The sequence below is a fragment of the Akebia trifoliata genome, chromosome 1 (assembly GCF_017979445.1).
Source record: "Akebia trifoliata isolate Shusen 1 chromosome 1, ASM1797944v1, whole genome shotgun sequence".
Classification (NCBI taxonomy): domain Eukaryota; kingdom Viridiplantae; phylum Streptophyta; class Magnoliopsida; order Ranunculales; family Lardizabalaceae; genus Akebia; species Akebia trifoliata.
The window spans coordinates 1,875,917-1,899,967 of NC_141375.1; the positions used below are offsets into that span (position 1 = coordinate 1,875,917).

Consider the following 24,051-nt stretch of genomic DNA (forward strand, 5'->3'; position numbering starts at 1 on the left):
CATCGGTGTTTGTAGTTCTTGAGGCCCTAGTGGGGCAAAGTGAAAGTGATTTCTTTATTTTTTATAATTGAAGTCAAGGTGGGTTGGTTATGTCTTCTATTCTTGTATGTGGAGGGTTGTTGTAACCCGGATCTTTTAAGATCTATTAACGACTCGCATGACCTGTTTAATTGGTAATGTGTGGGGTTTCCCCACCATTATCAAGGGTTCACCCGGGCAAAATATTGGGCCCATTTGGTTTGATTTTGGATCTGATCCGTTTAATCTCTTTATAACCCTAAGTATATAAAGGGTAAGAGATGAAACCCTAAAGGGGGAGAGAGACATACGAGAGATAGAGATAAATTGTAACCGTGTTCTTCTTTGGTTAATATAGTGAAATCACCGTTTTCGCTAGTGGACGTAGGTCGATTCTTTGACCAAACCACGTATATTTTGTGTCGTGTGAAATTCTTGTGTTCTTGCTTGATTTATACTTCGGATCATAGGGTATAGTCTACCAAAACTCCTCATTGATTTATTAAAAAAAAAATTCTTTGCTTGGGGAGGCTAAGGTTGAATTAGCTTTCCAATAGCTCCAATTAGCAATAACCATTACACCAGTCCTATCCTTTCTTGATTTCAATAAAGAGTTCGAGCTTGAAGCAGTTGTTTGGTCTACAGGGGTAGGAACGGTTTTAATGTAAGAATAGCGGGCTATTGCCTATTTCAGTAAGGCCTTAAGACCTCAATTTCTTGGGTTGTCCACCTACGAGAAAGAGTTACTAGCCATTATGATGGCAGTCACAAAGTGGAGGTCTTACCTTATCGGTACCATTTTATCATCTACACAGACCACTAAAGCATCAAATATTTTCTAGAACAAAGGATTTACACCTTGTTACAGCAAAAATGGTTATCTAAACTCTTTGGGTACGATTCTGAGCTGAGTTATAAGAAAGGGAGTGAGAACAAGGTAGCTGATGCCTTGTCCAGAATGGCTACAGATCAAGCCCATTGCAACTTGATTACTACTGTCCAATCAACTTGGATAAAGGAAGTCATTGACAGTTACATGGGGTGATCCTTTGCTCAAAAGTGGATTCCATACCTTCCTATTTCCCCTACATCGAATTCTAACCATACCTATCAGCAAGGTATATTCCGATTCAAATGAAGGACTTATGTTGGGAAAGCCACTTATCTACGGGATAAACTCATGACTGCTATGCATGCCTCTTCGATATACCAAAGCCTACTTCTACTAGCTCAAATTAAAGAAAGCAACTGCAAACTTCGTGCAAACTTGTGATGTCTGTCAACAACATAAATCAGAAGCAAAGAAGACTAGTAGCTGAGTTTGTGCTGTCCCAATGGATCATTTCTTACAATTTAATATTGTTAATAGGTTAAAAGCTAGTTAAAGGTTGTTTTATTCTCTAATCGTGCAGCAGTTGAGGTGTTATTAGTTTGTTATCTGATAGGCTAAACATACCTATTAAAATCAATCTTGTAAGGATGCAAAAGGTAATGAGAATCATTCTATAATCCCTTGAGAATTAGGCTTTATTGTTGAGTTAGCACAAAGTCTCCATCGTTGAGCTTGTAGAGCAAGTTCAAGTCTTATAGAGCAAGGCAACAAGCTTGAAGATAAAGGGTTTTTGTTTTGAAGAAATAAAATCAAGGGTGTGTATAAGGGGTAATGGGGAGATATGGCCAATTTGAATCGTCCATCACATTAACTCATCCAAGACTTGAGTTGGCTCATCCAATAATATTTTGAAAATATCACTCAACTAGATTGTAGTTTTGAATTAAAATAATTAATATTTTATTAATTTAAAATTTTCTCATCTATATAAAATGTAGTTTTTGTCATTGGGCATATATATTATTGTATCATATAAATAGAAATAATATAATAATTTAAATCTAAATATATATATATATATATATATATAGAGTAGCGTTCAATGGCCAACAGTTTGGCAAACATTTTGGCAAACACATTTTTCAAAACATGGGTTAGAGGTCTTGGAATGGGCTGATTTTTGGTGAGGATGATCTCTATGGTGAGGAGATCATCATCACCAAAAATCAGCCCATTCCAAAACTTCTAACCTCATCAAAAATGGTTTACAAAAAATGGACGGTTCACGATTGTTCAACTTGTAAAATGGGGCTAGAATGCTCTATAGAGCATTCTTATGATCAGCATATCTGATCTGCATTTTTGTTTGGCTCAATATTGAACCATGAACCTTTTAATAAATAAATTTCAAATGCTTTAGAGTGCTTCATCTGAGTAACAATGGCGAAAAAGCTCTTGCCACACGGTAGGAAAATTTATTCATTTAAGTTATTTACAATTAGGAAATATTAGAGTAAAGATTTTCATCGACCATAGGCAACCTTTGGAACCTACAAATCTTACAACTAGAAAAAGGTTCCAATAAATTATGGATGTTGATTATCGTAGATCTGTATGCCTTGAGATACACAATTACACTTCCCCATAAAAAAAAGTATCCCAAAAGAACCGTGTATCCCGAGGATTACAGATCTATGGTTCCCAAACATGTCATGTCATGTCAGGGGTGTCGATGATTGAGTATGCCATGTGAGTAATTCAGATGATCATGACCCATAAATATTTGATTAAGAAAAATGGGTGTTAAGCCGATGAACCAATAGTACAATGCCATGTGTATTGAAAAATGGAAAAGATGATTGGCATGTGCTGCGAAAATTGGGGAGATAATTGAGCAAATATGAAATTCTTGATGTTAGTGAATTGGAGCAAGGTTTATTGGTAATTTCTTGGCATTCTAAACCCTCTAATTTGTGCTCCTTGTGAGGTGTGCAGTTAGCTACAAAAGTGTTCATCCATTTTACACTACATTTGACATTCTCTTTCAGACCCAATGACCCATGATTGTTGAACTCACCTTGAAAAGGAAGTTATTTTAAATAGGCATTGTGTTTCAGCTTTATTTCTCTTCACGAAGTTTGTTGTTACTCTTCATGGGCTTTTAGCCAATCTATTGGTATTGATCAAAAAGCCCATGATCAAAAACAAAAATGACTTGGGATGTAGGAATCCTTCAGAAGGTTGGCCAAACATTCATGTGTGAGGCCTAAGATAATCAAGAAATTGAGGAAACTACTTTAATTAACAAGAGTTAGAAAGAAAAAAAAAAAAGTAAGTAAATCAGATGGATGCCTTGGCCAACAGAGTTTGCTCTGTTGCGTCGGAACAAGAATTGGGTTCGAGCAATTGTAGCAAAACTCGACATTTTGGCATCACAATATTTCTCCTTTCAGTCTTCACGCTAAATATATTGTTACATCAATTGTGGCCTATGGCGACCCAATGTTTTTGGATTTCAATCTACTCGTTCTCTTACACACTTCTAGGCTTATTGGCACTTAGAAATTAAAAAGAGAAAATTATCAAAAGGGTACATGAAAATTAAAAAATTCTCAAAATGGTGCACTATTCATCTTAATTAATATGAAAATTATAATTTACAATTTTCGAAAATAAGTTATTTTATCTATTTTTTTTAATTAATATATATGTATATTCCCTCTTTAGATAAACAGATAGAAATATAACTATTTTAATACAATGATGTTTTCTTTCAAGATTTAGGAAGATGATGATTTCTGAATTTCAAATCTTTGTTGACATCAAAAATTGCCCACAAGGCCGTCAAGTGTTAAGATAAATGAAACGAAACAGGGGATATGTATATTATTATATAAAAAGATGCTAAAAGAACATTTTTTATTTCAAAACACAGTTCATTTCAAAATTTACAGTTTTGGTCAAATAACTTATTTTTTAAAATGGTTCATTACTGTTTTCAAAATTAAGATGAAAAGTTTATTGTTTCGACAATTTTTCAAATTTTGATGCATGCTTTGGTAAATTATCCAATCAAAAATTCATCACCAATGAACAAGTTCTTTTAGGCGATTGAATTCATCAAACTCATGGTGGCTAACAGGGCATTAGAATGTAATACATTGTGGTAAGTTGTATTGTGATACATGTGTGGATAAAATCATCTATCATCTGGATCATTCATTGGCATCATTAACACGTACTCGAGATAAATACATGACATTATTTGAAAATTACTCTATCTTATTAAGGAAGAATCTCAATTAAGAAGATTTTGCCCTTTTATATAATTATTAATTTGGATAAGGGGATCACTACAACAAATATTGCAATTAGGAACGGTTTATTACCGTTCCTAAGCCGCTATGAAACGGCTTGCAGACCGTCTTTAATCGAGGCGTCGTTAATGAGGTTAAACGGCTGAAAGCCGTTCTATATTTGATGATTTGGAACGGTTAAAAACCGTTCCAGATCTCTGAATTTGGAACGGCTGAAAACCCTTCCTAATCTGCATCTTTATACAACAGCACACAGTACCCCCAAAAAGATTTGAGACATCGGATTTTATAGAACTGATGTCCTAGGTCTGAGGCTTTAGACATTGGTTATTAACTGATATCTAAAATTATTATAAATTGATATCTAAATTTTTTTTTTTCTATTTGCCTATTACCCACAGTTAAAATAGATCCAAATAAAGAACATCGAAGTTCTCTATCACATTAATTTATACACAAAAAAAGTTGCAATGAGTCATAACTTACAAATCCAAAATTACAATGCATCGATAAACCATTCACAATCATTACACAAGCACAAGTGCTTACAAGGAAGCAATGCCAGCACTCCCATCCCTCTCTATCTTCTTTAAGATCCCTACAATGTCCGCAACTACCAATAAAAGAATTCTTTCGTGTCACCACATTGCCTACTCTCACAATGAACTTCCGCACCTTCAAAGGAGTATCCGAGAAGCAAGTGCTCCTGATTAACCAAAAATGGATATCAAAGATATTAGACACAATAAGTTTCTACATCTGAAAATATAGATAAGGATCCAAAGGGTAGACTACAATTTTAATTGTCACAGAAATGTTTGTGAAGCAGATTTTCCAATTTAATAAAATTCACTTGTTATACCTTACTAAAAAATATATTGATCCTTGTCTCGGCGCATGTTTCCCCTCCTCCTCCAGGATTTGGTCGTGTTGGGCTGAAAATGTTCACCCAAATGCAGATGTTATCATGGCAGAACAAAGAATATAGTAACATTGGCAAATGGATAGCTTTATTTCCATACAAAATTATCAAAGTACCTGGAAAAGGCAGACCGCATAGTAGGTGGTGGTAACTTTGGTTTCGGACTGTTAAAGGCCACTAGGCGATCCTTCACCGGCGATGCAAAGGAATTACGTTCTATCAATACACTTCTATAATCACCACACACTCTCTTTGGAGACCAGATATCTCCATTCTGACCTAAAGTTGAATTGAAGGATTGAAAAAATTTTAAATTAGAATACTTGAAGTCTGAATAGAAAAAGCAACATCCAAGATCTACAATCAACTGCCATACATGCTTTAATAAAATGCAATAATAAAGGTTGAAAATCAATGCTAAATTGAGCTCGGAAAACTTGGAAAATCGAATTGAAGATTATTATGCTCTGCACAATCATGTACATTAACTTAGAATCATATTTCAGTAACTTTAGCTGGAAATAGACAACCATTCATAACCTGATGAAGTCTCTTGCTTGTGCAAAGTGGGCAAAGGTGGAAAGCCTCCATAGGAAATGTTATTATGATTTTCAATGGAATCCAACGATGGCATTGGTTCCGCTAAAGACAAGGCCAATCAGTGTTTCCAAGGAAGTTCTCACAGATGCCATAAAACAAAATTTGATTTCAGTGGAACCTATGCACAATCACTTATTTGAAAACATTGGTACAACTTCCATGACAACTATATCCATGCAATAACAGCAAAAAATATCCCTACAAAGCAAGAAGAAAGACAAATGAATACAGACCCCCAGCATATAAAATGTTTACATCAGTTAGAGATTGCAAAACTAATAAACATATGTATATATATAATTCTCACGAAGAAAATATATAAATAAGCACCTGCCCTGGCCCTAGGAGGTTGAAGTGCATACAGACCCCCAGCATCACCATAACAGACTGTTGCACAAAACAAACAGAAAGAGACACAGATACTTTAGCAGAGAAGGTCTGAGGAACAAACATTAAAATGATAACCCATAAAGCTTGTAAAGAAAGAAAAAAAGGTTGATGATGAGAACTGCATAGAAAACTTGGGAAATACAATGAAACAAGGGAACATACATACTTGTGATTATGGACTCGCTGGTAATTTAATAAAAGGTTCACTCTTATTGATTATGGACCTTGTTTCTAAGTGCTTATTTGCTTCTAGCTGAAGAATTGGCATTCGATTGATACCCACACCTGGATTTTCGTTTGTTGCGATGGGAGTGGTTGAACTCACAATACCTTTTTCCTCTGAATTAAAATTCAGATCGAAGAAGAATCTGAATTAAAATAAATATACCTGACTTTAAAATTAAATTAAAATTCAGATCAAATAATAGCATTACATACCTTTCAATTTGAATAATCCCAAATGTTGTTAAAGAGAGATCGAAAGAGATGTTTCAGATTTTTGGGGAGTTCTTCTCCGATTGATAGAGAGAGAGAGAGAAGTTTCAGATTTTGGGGGTTTTCGAGTTCTCCGACTGAGAGAGAGAGAGAGAGAGAGAGATATATATATATATATGAAGCCAACGAATTAAAGAGGGAAGATATTGAGAGGTCGTTCGAGGGAGCGACTGAGAGAGAGAGAGAGAGATGAGATCTAAGAGAGCGACTGGGAGATCGAGAGATGAGATCGAGAGAGAGAGAGAGCTCGATCGAGGGAGCTACTGAGAGAGAGAGAGAGAGAGAGCTCGATCGAGGGAGCTACTAAGAGAGAGAGAGATAAGATCGAGAGAGAGAGAGAGCTCGATCGAGGGAGCTGCTGAGAGAGAGAGAATGAGACTGTGAGAGATGTTCGTTCCAATACGGTGATTGGGGCGTTTAAACTACGAATAAAACGGTTTTATAAAGTAAAACGGTTTAGTACCGTTTTTAAAAAAAAACGGCTTAATACCGTTTTAGACGTCTGTTCCTATTTGGCAATTTTTTTGTAGTGGATAATATGATCAATTATAATTTAATTACAATTATGATTCTTTTTAAGGTTTTTCTATTTAAAGGTCTTGAAACCATTGGAAAAGAGGGAGGAGAAAGGGGGGAGGGCAAGGTGAGGAGATCGTGTAAAAAACTAATATTTATAGTGAAACGGTTCCTCGAATTCGTGGACGTAGATACGTGTTTGTCGAACCATGTAAAAAATCTTTGTGTTCTCTCTTTTTCATGTTTTTAATATTATTTTATGAATTTAATGATGAAATTGTGATGAAGGTCGATTTATCACAAAATCGACCTCCACAATACACAATATCAAATTCATTAAAAGTAGAATATATTTTGAAAGTTGTTATTGCCACACCAACTTTTACTAACGCCACACCAATTGTGTACAATTCTTTGATGATTTATATAAGAATTGGTGTGGTATAGTTGATCAATGTAAAAAACTTGTGTAGATTGTAAATGAACAAATATTTAAAATGAAACTTGGGTAAGTCGAATTCGTTCCACGGGAACAATGAAAATTCAAATGTTTATTCGAATTAAATATCAAAACAGAGTTTGAAAACAAATTAGTTTAAAAATAAAACAAATTTGTAACACAATAGAAAATGGTAATTAGCAATAGAAAAGAGAGATTAAAAATAAAGTAAAAAAAGGCTTAGAGAGCTCAATTCAATCATTGCAATTCATCTGTACTGTCGATTAATTTTAATTATAACTCGATCCACATAACAAGTCATTACTCATGGATCGGAAGATAAATCGATTTAAACATTGATTGTAACCAAATGAAATCCATGTAAATCTTGAACTTAAATGAGATCACCCAACTTATATCTCGATTCATCACGAAGCATAACTGTTCTTGAACTTATCTAACCAATAGTTATCAAGGCTTGAATCAAAGGTATAAATCGAATGTTCTCATCATAAGAGGCTTCACAATATTACAATTTAAAGTAGAGATATAGAATTAAAACAACAACATTAGGATAAACTTGTTCCGACATCCTGAATCTCTCCAAGGAGAGTCTAGCCGATCATCGCAAGGATCATATTGCAGCAATTAATAAAAAAAATAAGATAATAGATGTAAAACAATGCTACACTTTGATTCTTTCTTTGATGGTCTCTCAAGAGAATTACAATAAGACTAAAGAAGATGAAAAAAATACTCTTGATGCTCTCACTACAATAAAAATCTCTCTCTAAAAAAAAAACCAAAAGAATTACAAAGAATTTTAGGAAGAAGAAGAGGGCTCAAGAGGGCCCAAGAGGGACCCCTTCTCTTAAGGATGACCCTTCAATTAATAACATTCGTAATCGGGTTGTTGGGTCAAGTTTTTGATTGATTCGTTTCGAGAAGAGCCTTCTGTTACAATGGTCGAAGCATCTAGAAATTACAACTCGAATCTCTAGACATGATTCCTCGAGATTACCAAGGAACACTAAGGGGTTATCGCGACGCAGTGACGTGGCGACGAATTACTTTGAGATTTGGTTGGATGCTCCTTCTTTGCTCGCACATTGTAACAAAAGTTATTACAGGATTTGTTGATTTTTCGAATGCACCTTATTTACCTGCAATTAACAAGAAATTCTCATTAGCATCATTAATTTGGAATTTTAATAAAATTCACTATTGTTTAAGGAAACTAACACTCATACGTTGATAATCTTTGTGGAATTACAGTCCCAAAATCAACTTATTGGGATCTTATCAATAGCAGTCATTTATATTTTTTATAAGATTAAATTACTCATCTAGGGTTTGTTTCTGCTTTGGATTTTGCTAGACATATATGTAATGGATTTCAGATATGGACTATGAAATCGAAATATGACCCATTATAGGATCCAAAAAATCAGATATAGATCAACTCTTGGATCAAAAGCCAAGACCAAACCCAATCCATTACAGCCAACAAAAAGCCCAATATTTGAAATTGGTCAATTTTTTATTCATAGATTTACCAAGGCAGATCTAACTGTTGCATTACTATTTTAAAATCTCCCTTTAATTTCCGACAACTCCAAGAGAACATTACTTTATAAAGTTTGTTACCCACTAAACCTTACTTTATCAAGTTTGTTATCCAGCAAAACTGGGAGTGGGGATCCACAGCATAAAATTTAAATTTTAAATTGATGACTTAATTTGTTACTTAAGATACCTTGGAGTGAATCCTCACCACATCAATTTGTGGTGACATAGGATTATAAAGGACAAAGTTCTAAAAACTTTTAAAAAATATATTGAAAACCAAGTTAATTTTCACCTTTGAATGTTAGTTTTTAATTTGAGAGTTTAGCTGCCATCCATTTTCAACACCATATATCAAGCTCAAAATTTATTTTTATTTTTTTTTAATTTGAGTTTTTCCATAAAATCTAAAAGAGTCGTACTATTGGTGCCCACCAAAAACTCTCTCCGCGACCAATTAAGTTTAGGAAGGAAAAAAAATAAAAAATAAAAATAAAAAATAAAATTACACTAATATCCTCATTGAAATTACTCTACACACCCATCATTTTCTCCATTTATCTATCCACCGAATGAAAGTAATCCCAACCATCTCACTATCTTTGCTATCCATTTTGTCCTTCTTCTCCACCTTCTTTCTATCTCTCTTTCATATTCATCTCCAATTTAAGTTTTGTGAGAGGTTGACTCAATGTAGATTGGGTTGTAGGACTTATTTTTCTTTTAAAATCTTATATTTAATTTTCTTTTACTTTTTTACATTTAATCATCAAAGAAGATAGAAAAAATTACTATTAAAACTTTAAAAAGACAATTTTGAATCGAAGAATTCAGAATTTTTTGATAGATTTTGTTCGGTAGATTTAGATCAAACTAGTATTAGCCAATTTAGCAAGTATTCTACCGAATATAACTTCCTATTGAACATTAAAAAACCGATTCAATGGGAACCTACCGAAGCACTCATAAATTTTTTTTATAGCTATTGTTCAGTAGGTTCAAACCAAACTTGTTTTAGAAGATTCGATAAGTATCTTACCAGATGTAACTTTCTATCGACCATTAGAAAGTTTTGTTTGGTAGACGAACACCGAATCGATTTTGTAATGTTTGTAGGTATCTATCAAATTTGCTAAAACAAGTTCGATTTAAACCTACTATAGATAATTGTAAAAAAATCTGAGCTTTCAATTCAAAATCGTCGTTTTTCAGGTTTTAATAGTGATTTTCTATCTTCCCTAATTATTAAATGCAAAAAAAGTAAAGAAATAAGATAACTCTAAAAAAAAATCTAAGAAGAAGAAGATTGAGGAAGATGGTGGAGAAGAATGGGATAATGGATAAAGAAGATAGTTCAGATTTTTTGATCGATGGAGAAGATGATGGGTGTATGGAGAAGTGTAAAAATATAATTTTCTTTAGAAAAAAAACTTAGGTGGGCAAGTAGAGCGTATATGGTAGGCGCCAATAGCATGACTTAGTCTAAAAGGTAGCGATGTTGGATTGTCAATTGATAATCGATGTGGGCCCAATGACCCTTGGTATGATTCGAAATCTTACTAAGGGCATGTTTGATTGCATGCAAAACCCTAAGGAAACTAGTTTGCCATGGAAAATGTGAAATTAATGGTGTTCAAGGGCCAAGAAAATACAAAATGCGGGAAAATCTATTTTTCGGGCATATGAGATTTTGTCACTTGAGGCGGCAAATCTTTTCTCACCCCTCCTCTCTAAGAAATTTATATGTGACACACAAGGAACTTGGATCTCATAAACACCCCAATTTTTAGGATTAAATTTGATATAAACATGTTCATTTTGGAAAAAATAAATAAAATTGAAACTAATGACAATATAATCAAGGAAGTTAGTTTTCTAAACTTAAAAAATATCTTTTTTATAATTATTTATTTAATATTTAAAAATCCTTTAATTAGTATTTTAAATTATAAATAAACTTTTTTATGCAAGTCGGATTTCTAAAACCACCTACTAAACTAATTAAAAAAAGAGACACTTTCTTTGTAATTTAGTAAGATTTCAAATCTTGCTAAGGATCATTGAGCTCAAATGGATTACCAAATTGGCAATCAAACATTAGAGCCTCTAGATTTCATCTAATGACTCAGATCCATAAAAATTCGAAAAAAAAAATAATAATAATAATTGTTTGGACTTGATCATGATTTTGTTGAACTCCAATTGAGATCCCAAATTTAAAATTAAAATGTAGAAGTGAAAAATAATCTATCATATATATATATATATAGGGGCAGTTCAAGGGACATATGTAAAAACAATGGTTTTTCAAAATATGAGTTAGAGGTTCTAGATTGAGCTGATTTTTCGTGAGGATGGTCACTATGATGAGAAGATCATTCTCACAAAAAATCAGCTCAATCTGAAACTTCTAAATCCATCAAAAGTAATTTACAAATTATTGACAAAAAATCAAGGGTTCACATTCTAAATCACTTTTAATGGGGTTAGAAGTTTCAGATTTGACAGATTTTTTTTTTTTTTCGGATGATCTTCCCATCATAGAGATCATCCTCACAAAAAATCAGCTCAATCCGAAACTTCTAACCCATATTTTGAAATTTATAAATGTTACATTGTTTTTAAAAACATATGTAAAAACAATGTAACATTTATAAATTTTCAAAATATGGGTTAGAAGTTTCGGATTGAGCTGATTTTTTGTGAGGATGATCTCTATGATGGGAAGATCATCCGGAAAAAAAAATCAGTCCAATATGAAACTTCTAACCCCATTAAAAGTGATTTAGAATGTGGACCGTCGATTTTTTGTCAATTTTTGTAAATAATTTGTAAATCACTTTTGATGGATTTAGAAGTCTCAGATTGAGCTGATTTTTTGTGAGGATGATCTTCTCATCATAGTGACCGTCCTTGCAAAAAATCAGCTCAATCCAAAACCTCTAACCCATATTTTGAAAAACCATTGTTTTTACATATGTCCCTTATATATATATTGTTCGTTCATAGAATTTTGTCATCTACATCCCTATGACACTAGATCATGTTTTTCGATGCCACAAGGTGAACTCAACGACCTTTGTAAGATTTAAAACCTTACCAAGTTAGTAAGACTAGGCTTACTAAAAAAAAATTATGACCCAATTTAAATAAAAGAGATTTTCCTTGTGTTTTTTACATGATGTCTTAAATAATGAAAAAAAGATTTGCCTGGCAAATCAAGCAAATGTTTTGCTAGATAAATATTTTATCAACAATCAAACATGCCCTAAGATTATTTTCACTGCTACAATCAAACATTATTCATGCTAGTGTGATTCACAAACATTATAAAGTACTGGAGTTCTTGTAATAAAATTTCAACAGATATGTCTACCCGCTAAATCTCTCTATTTTATTTTAGGGAGAGCAAACGCATGAAAATTAGAAAATTCTACAGGCTTGTTGAATTTTTTTTTATCACTACAAGAAAATTATGAATTAGGAACAAGTATTCAAAACGGTTTTAGTTCTATGCCGCTTGAGTAGTTAAAGCCGTATTAAAAAATGCTTTTGTGTAAGAGGACCTATCTTGGATTGAGAGAAGTGGAGGGATGAGAAACTCGTCAAGAGAAAAGAAACTCGCATGTTTGGATTGAGAGAAATTGAGACAAATTTGAAATTTTAAAATGTCTTGTAAGAGGCCTAGAGGTGGAGTTGAAATTATAAAATATTTTTAAAAAGTTTCTCTCCTCTTCTCTCCACTTTTGGAGAGAAAGAAAACTCACCATTCTTCCCTTCTATTCTCTCCAATTCTTTTCTCTTCTCTCCCCCAACTTAACAATCCAAACAAGAAATCGAGTCCATTTCTCTCAATGCAAACATAGCCTAAGAGTACAATATATTTTTTATGAGATCAAATTGAGTTTTCTGCTTTGGATTATTAGACATCTTGTATATATGTAATGGATTTCAGATATGGACTTTGAACTCCAAATATGACCCATAATAAGGTCCAAAAGAAAACCAGACTAACTGACCAGTTGTTGTAACCTCATCGGATATGGATCAACTCTTGGATCCAAAATTCTGGATCTGCCTGATCCACTCCAAACCCAAGCCCAATCTATTACAACCAACAAAAAGCCCAATATTTGATATTGGTTGAATTTTTTTTTTTTTTTCGTTTTAAGCAGCAGATGGGGTGTAACGGACTAGGTATCAAGATTATCAAATCGATGGCCAAAAATTACCAATCAGAATGGACTTTGGTATGTGGGTCTAGTCTAGAGTGGGCCACACATTAACTTATTTGAAAACTGGAAAAAGGGTTCCCATGTCAGGTTGGGGCCCAATTATATTATAACCATGTCATCTCTGGAAGTTCTCTTCTAGTAATATTCAACAAATTAATAAAATTAAGAGAAGGTAAAGGAAACTAAACAAAGATATATTTCAAGAAGAAAAGTAGAGCTCTACCATTTTATTATTATGAAACTGTATGTATAAAATATGTAAAAGAATGTTTCTAATGAAAGAAAACCTATGCTAATTAGTGATAATATCTACTTTCTAAGAAATTAATATCTAGAATATGAAAAAGAATCCTAACAAACTGCCTCAACTGCAAGCTGCTTTGTGAAATTGCCACCACAATTGCTCGAACCCAATGCTTCCTCGGATACATCAATTGAACAACTCTCTTGGCCTAGACATGCTGACTCCACCATAGATAGAACATTCTCGGCTTCACAAGTTCCTTTGGCGAATGATCCACAAATTCCTTCAGGATCACCAAAGCTAGCAAAATTTATTGTTGAGATGGTTCGACCATTGCCTTGGCACGATAGTTCCAATGTGTGTCCCTCGTAAGCCTTGGCACAGACCAAATCAACTGTAATAGTCTGGAAGTTAACTAGGGATGGGTTGCCACCCATTTCCTCGAACAAGACCAGTGTGTTCATGTCATCACGAAGGAAAGATCGTGGTACATGGTACCTATCATAGTACATAAAAAAAAATTAATACTAAATACTTGTACAAATTATAGTATATAAAATTTTTTAATATCAGATATACAAAATAGTCATGAATTAATCAAGGGAACTTATAATACCAATCAATTCCCCAATTAATGGAATGAAATACAACAAACCAACAAAAGAATATGGATACACTAAGAAAAGGGTATCTAAAACAAAGGGAAAGAAAATAGCTGGTCAAGAGGTGCACCGAATTAAGTGTGACATTATAAGCTATCTTAATCAAACTGGAAATAGATTAATCTTACCATCTCTGAGAAGATCCACCACAGTTGGTAACACATTTTTTATCATCGTAAGGACCGCGATAATCACAAGTGTTGCTGCAACCATTCTCATCGGCAAGGAAGGATGGCCAATAACGCCCGATACTCTTCCCGTTGACCCAAGCATGACCCTTACCCAAACCCTGCAAATCCACTACAACTGGCTCTTTTCCTAGAGGAGCCTTGAAAGTAGTCTGCAAACAAAAACCAATTCAAAATCAGATTTTATTTCTACATTTAAGAGGTGTTTTTGGAATTTATAATCCAAATTTTGCTCATAATATTACCTTATACCAAGTCATCATCTTCTTTGTAGGAAGATTATCTGAAGACCATCTAGAGGAATGGGGTGATTCAACACTATATAGTTGTTTCTCCTCACCATGCAACCCAACCTTATATCCCCAATTACTTGACGACAAGTCCTTAATAATATATTCATCGTTCAGCTTTCGAATCAATTGAACACCAGCTATTCCAGTTGGAATCGAATCAAACTTTGGGCCGTAATTCTACAACATAGAAGAGTTTAGAGTGAAAAATATGTTAAGTGAAATAATTTAATTTAATTAAAACAAAAATCTGAGAAACAATAATTTTTAAGTATATGTACCCTTAGTCCAACTGTGACACTAAGCAAAGTGATTTGATTCTTCCCTGGATTCATCTTAATTTTCTGATCGAACACGAAATTAAAGACGACGTCATCTAAAGCCCATTGAGAACCTGTAATTCAATCAAATTATGTTAATATATATATTCATTAAATAGATTTTCTAAAAAAATGAATTACGAGTGCTCTAAATAATCTCTTATACCTATGTGCTCGCCATTAACAAAGGCATGAAGTACATGACCCGTGGAATTCACTCGTAAAGTCATGTTGTCACCCAAAACAAGATCATTTTCATCAAGATCAACACTACAAAAGAAAATGGTAATTAATAATTAATGATTAACAAATATAAACTAGTTATAGAAAAAAAAAAAAAAGAATTTCATAAAATTACCTTGTCATGTACCACAAGTAATCACTTGCATCATTGGTTGCAGCCTTCTGCTCGATAAGTTGGTGAGCAGAAAATGAGCTCACACCATTAACTATAGTGTCCTTAATGTGTTCAGGCCTCCATACCCAGTTGAGAACATCAGGTTCATCTTCAGCTCTATTTGGTTTCTTTACCAACACAGTAGTCTGTGTGTTCACCTATAAATATTCAAATAATACTTAATTAATTAAAAAATGTAAATTTTGACATACTTCATGTATGAGGGAAAATTAATTAAAAATAAAAAGAAATAGAATCATAAGATATATATGTACCTTTGCAGTATTGTAGGCTTCACTCTTACAATCAGGAAGAATGCTGACAGACCAAGCTGGCACTGTGTATTGGGTGCCTTGGAAGGTGATGGTAGCATCAGAAGTCTCATTTGCATTGGAAATAAAGCAACTTGAAGTACCATTGAAAGTGTAAATTGTTGCCTAAAAAAGCACATTAATTAAAAAAATCACAACTTAAACATTAGCAAATGTTCATAAATTAGAAATCAGAGATAAAATAAATATAAAAAACAAAAATAATGAAAACCCACCGAAACCAAATTGCCGTAGTCAGTGGTCGACACATCTCCGTAAGTAAGAACCTTCTCCATTGATTTCAGAAGAAGATGAAGCTCCTTCAAATGTCCCCATTTAGGTTGATTCAAGTTTCCTATAGAATTTTTAATTTGTGATCAATTTTTATATAAATTTGATTAAAATATGAAACTCTAATTGTAATCAATAAAAAAAAAGATTTAATTAAATAAACTAATTACCGTATTCATCGAGGGGTGCATCATAATCATATGAAGTAGAAATGTATGGGCCTCCGGCTGTACGACCAAAATTAGTCCCACCGTGGTACTAAATTCATAAAAAAAAATCCATTAATACAAAAACAAACATTAAATTAACTATTTACTTTGCAAATGAAGATACTAACCATATAGTAATTTTGGAAAGTACCACCAAGTTGAAAGAAACGTGCAACAGAGTAGGCAAGATCTTCTGCTGTTCTATGAGGGTCTTTACCACCCCAATTCTTAAACCTAGAAATAAATAAAAAATACCCATATTAAAAAACTAGTTTATAATAAATAATAGAAATTAAGAAAAAAAATTTAACAATTATAATAATAATACTCATGAGAGTAACTCACCAGCCAGTCCAGTTCTCAGTCCACATCTTAGGACTGTTGGGGTTATTAGGTTCGAACTGATCACAATACCAACCATTGCAGGTGTTGATCTGTAATTAATACAAGATTATCATGAAAAAAATCAAATAATACTATAATTATATTAAGTTAAAAATAATAATTTTAATTTAACTATAATGGTGGCAACTAGGGTAATTTATGCAACAACTAAATACAAAAAATTAATACCATAGGCTGTGGTGCATCACTTTCTTGGCACATAATCCATGGGACACCAATGTTGAACGATTCCGCTAAGTTAGCACACCAATTGAGATATTGTTTCCCAGCATCACCATAAGATGCTATTACATTTCCGTATTCGTTCTCAATCTATAATATAAATTATATAAGATAAAAAATACAAAATTAATTGATTATTATCGAAAACAAAAAATATTAATGTTAATGAAAGCAAGCGAAACGACATACCTGAGCAATGATAATATTGCCTCCTTGTGAAGCAAAGAGCTTTTCTTTACTCATCATGTCTACTATCAAAGTTGTGAAATTTTGCATCTCATTCTAAAATAAAATAAAAGATTGAAAATATTAAGTGATTTTAAATTGAAAAATATTAATATGATGTTTTTAAATTTAAAATAAAATAAGAAAATGGATTTATTATATTTACCTTGTAAACATCATTATTAGTCCTAATTTCAACCCCTGGAAGATTGTACAACCACACTGGATATCCTCTGATAAAAAGAAGGATAATAAGTAAAAACTACATAAATTATTAACTTAATATTTTCATATAAAAAAATTAAAATTACCCATAGTTCCACTCGGCGCAAACGTAAGGTCCAATACGTAGAACAACATATAACCCAGCATCTTGTACAGTCTTGAGAAACCTAATAAGGTCTAGGTTTCCAGAAAAATCATACTGAGAAGAAAATAAACACAATTAGGGGGAAAAAAAAAAGGTTGTAATCAATAATTGATCATTTTATCTTATAGATAAAAAATAAGAATTGAATTAGAAATAAAAATAAATAAAAAGAACAAAAGAAACCTGTCGACGATGAGGCTCATGAGCATTCCAAAAGACATATGTCTCAATGGCATCAAGACCACCTTCTTTCGCTTTCTCGATCAAATCCGGCCACATCTAAAAAACACCCCCCCAAAAAAAAAAATTTATCAAATATTTCTATATTTCAACATTAAAAATATTAAAAATAAAGTAACAAAAAAGAAGGCCTCTTTTTACTTAAGTCTACTTTAAGTAGAATTGCTTCTATACAATTAGATTGCAATGTGATTGTTTGGTAACAATGTTTAAGGAAGTGATTTTTTAGGGCCTAGAAGCACGTTTAGAATCCATAGTTTATTTGGTTCAAAACAGCTTCTGTAGATATTTGGTCATTAATTTAAAATCCTAGAAACACAATTGTTTGGTAATCATAACGAAGTTCTTGCATGCTTTTGAATTCTGGCTTCCGAAGTCCAAAAAGCTCTTTTTAAGGTCTAGAAACTAAAAACCACCCTCACAAATACTACAAAAAATTAAGAATAATGTTTTAAAAATTAATTAAATTCATATATCACCTTATTTTATAAATTAATACAAAAAATTAACGAAACCAAGATTAACCATAACTAAAGGTAAATAATTAGTACCTCCGGTGTGCTTCGGGGATAATGAATCGAGCCCGATAACAGAACTTTACGTTCTCCATTAATGGTTATAGCTCTTCCATCATGAGAAACATCAATGGCAGAAGAAAAACAAAAAGAAAACAAGAGAATTAGACTCAAATCAATGAAAATATTTCTTAAAGCACCCATTGTGCTCCTCTTCGATCTCTTCTTCTCTCACTCTAAATTAAAGATATGTTTCACCAATGTGGATGGAGCCTCTTATTTATAGAAAAAAAAAAAAATTGGTAATTTTTGGATAAATTAAATTAAAGATAAGTTTCACATGCAATAGAATTTGTAATTGATAGAATTTGCTTTTTCGACGTTCCTCTGTTGGCAAAAAAAAAAAGACTTTGAACGTAAATGACGAAATTAACCTTTGTTTTTATCTTTTTGAACCCATCAGGATTTTATTTATTTATTTGTATTTAAGGGACTTATTTATTAATTTTTTAAATTATACGTTCGGTAAAAGTCATGTATAATATATCAATTGGTATATTAAAAAATGGGATTTATACATGATTAAAATTTTATATAATTATTTTAAAATTTTAAATAAATCATTTAATTTTATATCATATTTTATGGTTCGATCTTTTGTAATTTACAAAATTATCTAAGATGGATTTTTAAATAGGTATCCCGTTCGGAAATACGGTATCCCGTTCATATAAAATAGGTTATTTGTCTACGTGTCACGTTTTAGTTGGAGTTTAAAACACGTAGTCTAATGTGTTTATTTCCTAATCAAATTGTGACATGTAGATACCGTTCGTATCTATGTACACGAGACACCGTATGGGATCTGGACTCATAAAAAAAAACGTATTCGTATAGGTAACGTTATTGGAGAAAGAGAATCTAAAGGAAAATTAGGATTCAAATTGTAGATTCTATAACTAGGATAAGATTTACTTATATCTCATGGGTGTTTTGTTAACACCGAAATTTGAAATACCATGAATGCCCCCACTTTCACGTTTAATCATACAATTATAAAGGTCATTAACGTCAAAACGTCCAAATACCTATACTGTTGGGTTTATAAGAAGATACTCAATGCACAGAACATAGATTTTCTACGCAGTGCCACGTCATTTGAGTATGTTTGATTATGTTTTTTAGTCAGTTTATCACGATTTATTATTAAATAATTTATTATTAATTAAATTTAAAAATATTTGTAAAATAAGTTAAACACAAAGATTATAAGAAGGAAGGAATCACAGATCTTGTGAGATCATAACACCTTGAAAGAGAGATGGGATAACAGAGATTCAATTGATCTGGTTGTAAAAGGGAACGAAATGTGATTACAAGGGTTATCCAACAAAAGTTTAGATTAATGCTGGAGTGAACGGGGGGACACAAGGGCACATCTTGACGTGGAGGCAAGCGCATGCCCATAGATGTATTTTCTCTGAGATACGAGTAAAATCATCTAAGGACATGCACGCACCACCACGTCAAGGTGTCCCCCGCTAAGGTCACTCTAGTACCACTCGAAAGTTTATAGTAACAACACCCACAGACTTTAAAAACTAATCTATCCTATATATATTCCAAAAAATTTGGTGTTGCGACCAGGTAATGTTAGACGAAAATCAATTTATCACATTGAATCAATGATCATAGTAATGTGGAAAAAAACCAAGGATAATTACAAACTCAATGAAAAATGTGAGATTCATTGGGACACATCAAACCATAGGTTTAACAAGTAATCCTATTTTTATTGGGTTAGGATCCCTTGATTCATGAAGAATGACTCATGGAAATAGTTGAGATTTATCATTGGGATAAGTTACTTTGAGATATGTATTAACAAGATAGACATAAATCAACCAACAAGCATTGGGCACAATGACCAAGGAATCCCTCCAAAAAGAGTGAGATCTTGAGTTCAAACCCCCTTATCGGCCACCCATAGTAATTTATCCATGGTATGTGTGGTTTGTGAGGTATTGTATATACCTGGGGAATTTAAGCAAGATATGATGCTTTATGAGGCTAGTTGCCTTGCCCTTGCTAGTTAGGCTTACAGGTCTGGAACCCATCATAAAAAAAGAAGAAGAACATAGCTATAAGCCTCAACTGTTGGATCAAAATAGTTGGGGTCATGTAATTTCTCATGAGTCAACAGATTCCAACCCATTTTTAATATGAGTGATTCATGGCAGGTTTCGAACTTTGGGCAGGTTTCAATCTCATAAAATTTTCATTTAAACTTGATCTAAGCAAGGATATTTTGGTAAAAACCAATAAAATTGCAAACAAGGGATCGTTAAACATGGTGATTAGATTTTAAAACTAAAAAAATATCAATTCTTTTATTATATAATCTTTAAAACCCCTTTAATAATGATTTTAAATTACAAATAAACCTTTTTGATACATGTAAGTTTTTTCTCTCACTACCTTCTAATTTAGTTTTAAAAAAACAAAGAAACTCATTTCCAACACCATAGCCCTCTAAATTTCATGTAAAAACTCATTTCTAAAATAAAAAATAATTCAACAAAATAACTTTTTGGACTTGATCCATGATTTTGAAGGCTATTGAACTTCAACTGAACTCCCAAATTTAAAATTAAAATTTAATGGTGAAAATATCTATATATATTTAAGTTCATAGTTAGGATTCAAATTGTAGATTCTATAACTAGGATAAGATTTACTTATATCTCATGGGTGTTTTGTTAACACCGAAATTTGAAATACCATGAATGCCCCCACTTTCTCGTTTAATCATACAATTATCAAGGTCATTAACGTCAAAACGAATCCAAATACCTATACGGTTGGGTTTATAAGAAGATACTCAATGCACAGAACCATAGATTTTCTACGTAGTGCCACGTCATTTGAGTATGTTTGATTATGTTTTTTAGTCAGTTTATCACGATTTATTATTAAATAATTTATTATTAATTAAATTTAAAAATATTTGTAAAAGAAGTTAAACACAAAGATTATAAGAAGGAAGGAATCACAGATCTTGTGAGATCATAACACCTTGAAAGAGACATGGGATGATAGAGATTCAATTGATATGGTTGTAAAAGGGAACGAAATCCGAATACAATGGTGATCCAACAAAAGTTTAGATTAATGCTGGAGTGACCTCAGTGCAGGCGGGACACAAGGGCACATCTTGACGTGGAGGCATGCACATGCCCATAGATGCATTTTTTCGGAGATATGAGTAAAATCATCTATGGACATGCACGCGCCACCACATCAAGGTGTCCTCTGCTGAGGTCACTTTAACACCCACAGATTTTACAAACTAATCTATCCTATATATATATTCCAAAAAATTTGGTGTTGCGACCAAGTAATGTTAGACGAAAATCAATTTATCATAGGTTTAACAAGTAATCCTATTTTCATTGGGTTAAGATCCCTTGACTCATGAAGAATGACTAATGAAAATGGTTGAGATTTATCATTGGGATAAGTATCTATGAGATATGTGTTATCAAGATAGACATAAGTCAGCCAACAAGCGTTAGGCACTATGACCAAGGAATCCTTTCAAAAAAGGTGATTTCTTAAATTCAAGCCCCTTCATTAGCCACCCATAGTGATTTATCCTTGCTTACCTGGTATGTGTGGTTTGTGGGGTATTGCATGTACCCAGAGAATTTGAGCAAGATATGATGCTCTATGAGGCTAGTTGCCTCACCCCTGCTAGTTAGGCTTAAGAGTTTGGAACCCATCATAAAAAAAGAAGAAGAGGATAGGTATAAGCCTACTCTGTTGGATCAAAACGGTTGGGGTCATGTACTTTCTCACGAGTCAACGGATCCCAACCCATTTTTAATATGAGTGATTTATGGCATGTTTCGAACTTAGGGTGGGTTTCAATCTCATAAAATTTTCATTTAAACTTGATCTAAGCAAGGTTATTTTGGTAAAAACCAATAAAATTGCAATCAAGGGCCCTTTAATCATGGTGATTAGTTTTTTTATTATATAATCTTTAAAACCCCTTTAATAATGATTTTAAATTACAAATAAACCTTTTTGATACATCTAAGTTTTTTCTCATACTACCTTTTAATTTAGTTTTAAAAAAACAGAGAAACTCATTTCCAGCACCATGGCCCTCAAGATTTCATGTAAAAACTAATTTCTAAAAGAAGAAAAAAAAAAATTCAACAAAACAACTTTTTGGACTTGATCCATGATTTTGTAAATGGATGGCTATTGAACTTCAGCTGAACTCCCAAATTTAAAATTAAATTTTAATAGTGAAAATATCTATTTTTAAGCTATTTTATTTTTTTCAAGTTCATAATTTTTAGATTTTTTGTTTTTTTGAAAGGTAAATTCATAAATTTTGTCCTCTACATCCGTATGGCATTGGATCATGTTTCCTGATGCCATAAGATGAGGTTGAGGACCTTTATAAGATTTGAAATCTTACCAAGTTAACAAGGCTAGACTTACTCAAAAAAGAAAAAGAACAAATCTAGACAAAAATACCTAAATGTTCCAATTGAGATCTTATGCGTGATTTTCCATGATGTGCTCAAATAGAGGAAAATGATTTGCCAGTAAATCATTTACTCGATTTGCAAGGTAAATATTTTCCCTGACATCAAACACTTCTTTAGATCTATGAGTTGATACATTGGGGAATTTTTGGTGTTGTCAACAAGTAAGCTTATCGGGTGGTTGAGATAAGAAGTAAAAAACAAGTTTCCTAGAGATTAAGGCTAGAAAGTTCTGAAAATTTCCTGGGAATTATATTCTCTTATCCAAATAGGTCATATGATAGAGTGTCTTGAAAGATCGAGAATTATACGACATCATAGTTTTTGAGGTGGTGTGCCCAATATCATACATGTTGGTACTATAAAAATAAAAACAAAACAAAACAGTGAAGGGATCAAAGAATCACACAAATACAAGAATTTACGTGGTTAAACAATGAGCCTTCTTTTTTATAAACAAGCAAAAGAATTTTATTAAGAGAAAAGAGAATTTACACATGCCTTATGTTTGGGAGACCCATTTTGATCTCCAACAAACACCTTATGGGCTAAAACAAGCTACAGACTCAAACTTTACTAGACAAAGTGAAAGTAACAAAATTTGCAAGGGCATCTGCGACTTCGCTTGCTTCCTTGAATACATGTCGAATATCCCATTCAATCTTATTCAAAATAAAATGGCTCTTATTTAGAACGAATTCTAAATGCCATGAAATCTTATTGCATTACCCCAAAGACTGAAGTCGAGATTGAGAAAAGAATCATAAATTGAAGAGAGAGAAAATGATGAGAAAAAGAATAATTTGGAAAGAGAATGCAACAAACGACCTCAAAATTTTGCCAACTTCAACACACATTGAACTAGAAAACCCTAGAATCAAAGAATATAAGTCACATACCCGAAAACTCTTGAATTATCAAAAAAGAGATAAATGAGTAAGTTTGGAGAAAAAAATGATAATTTGCAGAGAATGCTATGAAAAGAAATTCAAAATGCGATCAAATTCCACACAACTCAATAATTCACAATATAGGATTGAAAAACATAGGGCCTGTTTGGATTGACTTCTCAAAGTGCTTCTGACTCTTACAGGGAGTCAGAAGCATTTACTTTGTCGTTTGGGTATTTGATGCTTTGAAAAAATACTTTTTAAAAGAGGTAAAATAGTGCTTTTATGAGAAGTACCGAAATTGGTACTTCTCAATTTCGTTTTTGCGGAGAACAATTTTCCCGTCAAATTTTTTCACAATTTTCCAAGTTTACCCCCTC

The 24,051-nt window shown here is 32.7% G+C and overlaps 2 protein-coding genes across 3 annotated transcripts; both read right to left on the reverse strand.

Annotated features, from left to right (window-relative positions):
- Window positions 1-4,604: 4,604 nt before the first annotated feature.
- On the reverse strand, window positions 4,605-6,420 carry LOC147410313 (retinoblastoma-related protein-like). Of its 2 annotated transcripts, none has more exons than XM_086433792.1 (5): window positions 6,384-6,420; window positions 5,630-6,024; window positions 5,206-5,368; window positions 5,030-5,102; window positions 4,605-4,873 (listed from the first exon to the last, which is right to left on the reverse strand). In XM_086433792.1, exons 2-5 carry the CDS (start codon window positions 5,721-5,723, stop codon window positions 4,781-4,783), a joined length of 423 nt encoding a protein of 140 aa, XP_086289918.1. In that variant the 5' UTR covers window positions 5,724-6,024; window positions 6,384-6,420; the 3' UTR covers window positions 4,605-4,780. The 2 variants fall into 2 exon arrangements, with proteins under 2 accessions (XP_086289918.1, XP_086289924.1); XM_086433798.1 differs by having other exon boundaries at window positions 5,620-6,024.
- A 7,107-nt stretch (window positions 6,421-13,527) lies between these two features.
- On the reverse strand, window positions 13,528-18,458 carry LOC147410314 (beta-galactosidase 15-like). Its single transcript, XM_086433811.1, has 17 exons — window positions 18,256-18,458; window positions 17,648-17,743; window positions 17,406-17,518; window positions 17,261-17,327; window positions 17,059-17,151; window positions 16,816-16,959; window positions 16,588-16,676; window positions 16,371-16,476; window positions 16,204-16,291; window positions 15,979-16,097; window positions 15,707-15,868; window positions 15,393-15,589; window positions 15,201-15,304; window positions 14,996-15,108; window positions 14,670-14,894; window positions 14,365-14,576; window positions 13,528-14,072 (listed from the first exon to the last, which is right to left on the reverse strand). The coding sequence occupies exons 1-17, from the start codon at window positions 18,421-18,423 to the stop codon at window positions 13,682-13,684; spliced, it is 2,487 nt and encodes an 828-aa protein (XP_086289937.1). The 5' UTR covers window positions 18,424-18,458; the 3' UTR covers window positions 13,528-13,681.
- Window positions 18,459-24,051: the final 5,593 nt, after the last annotated feature.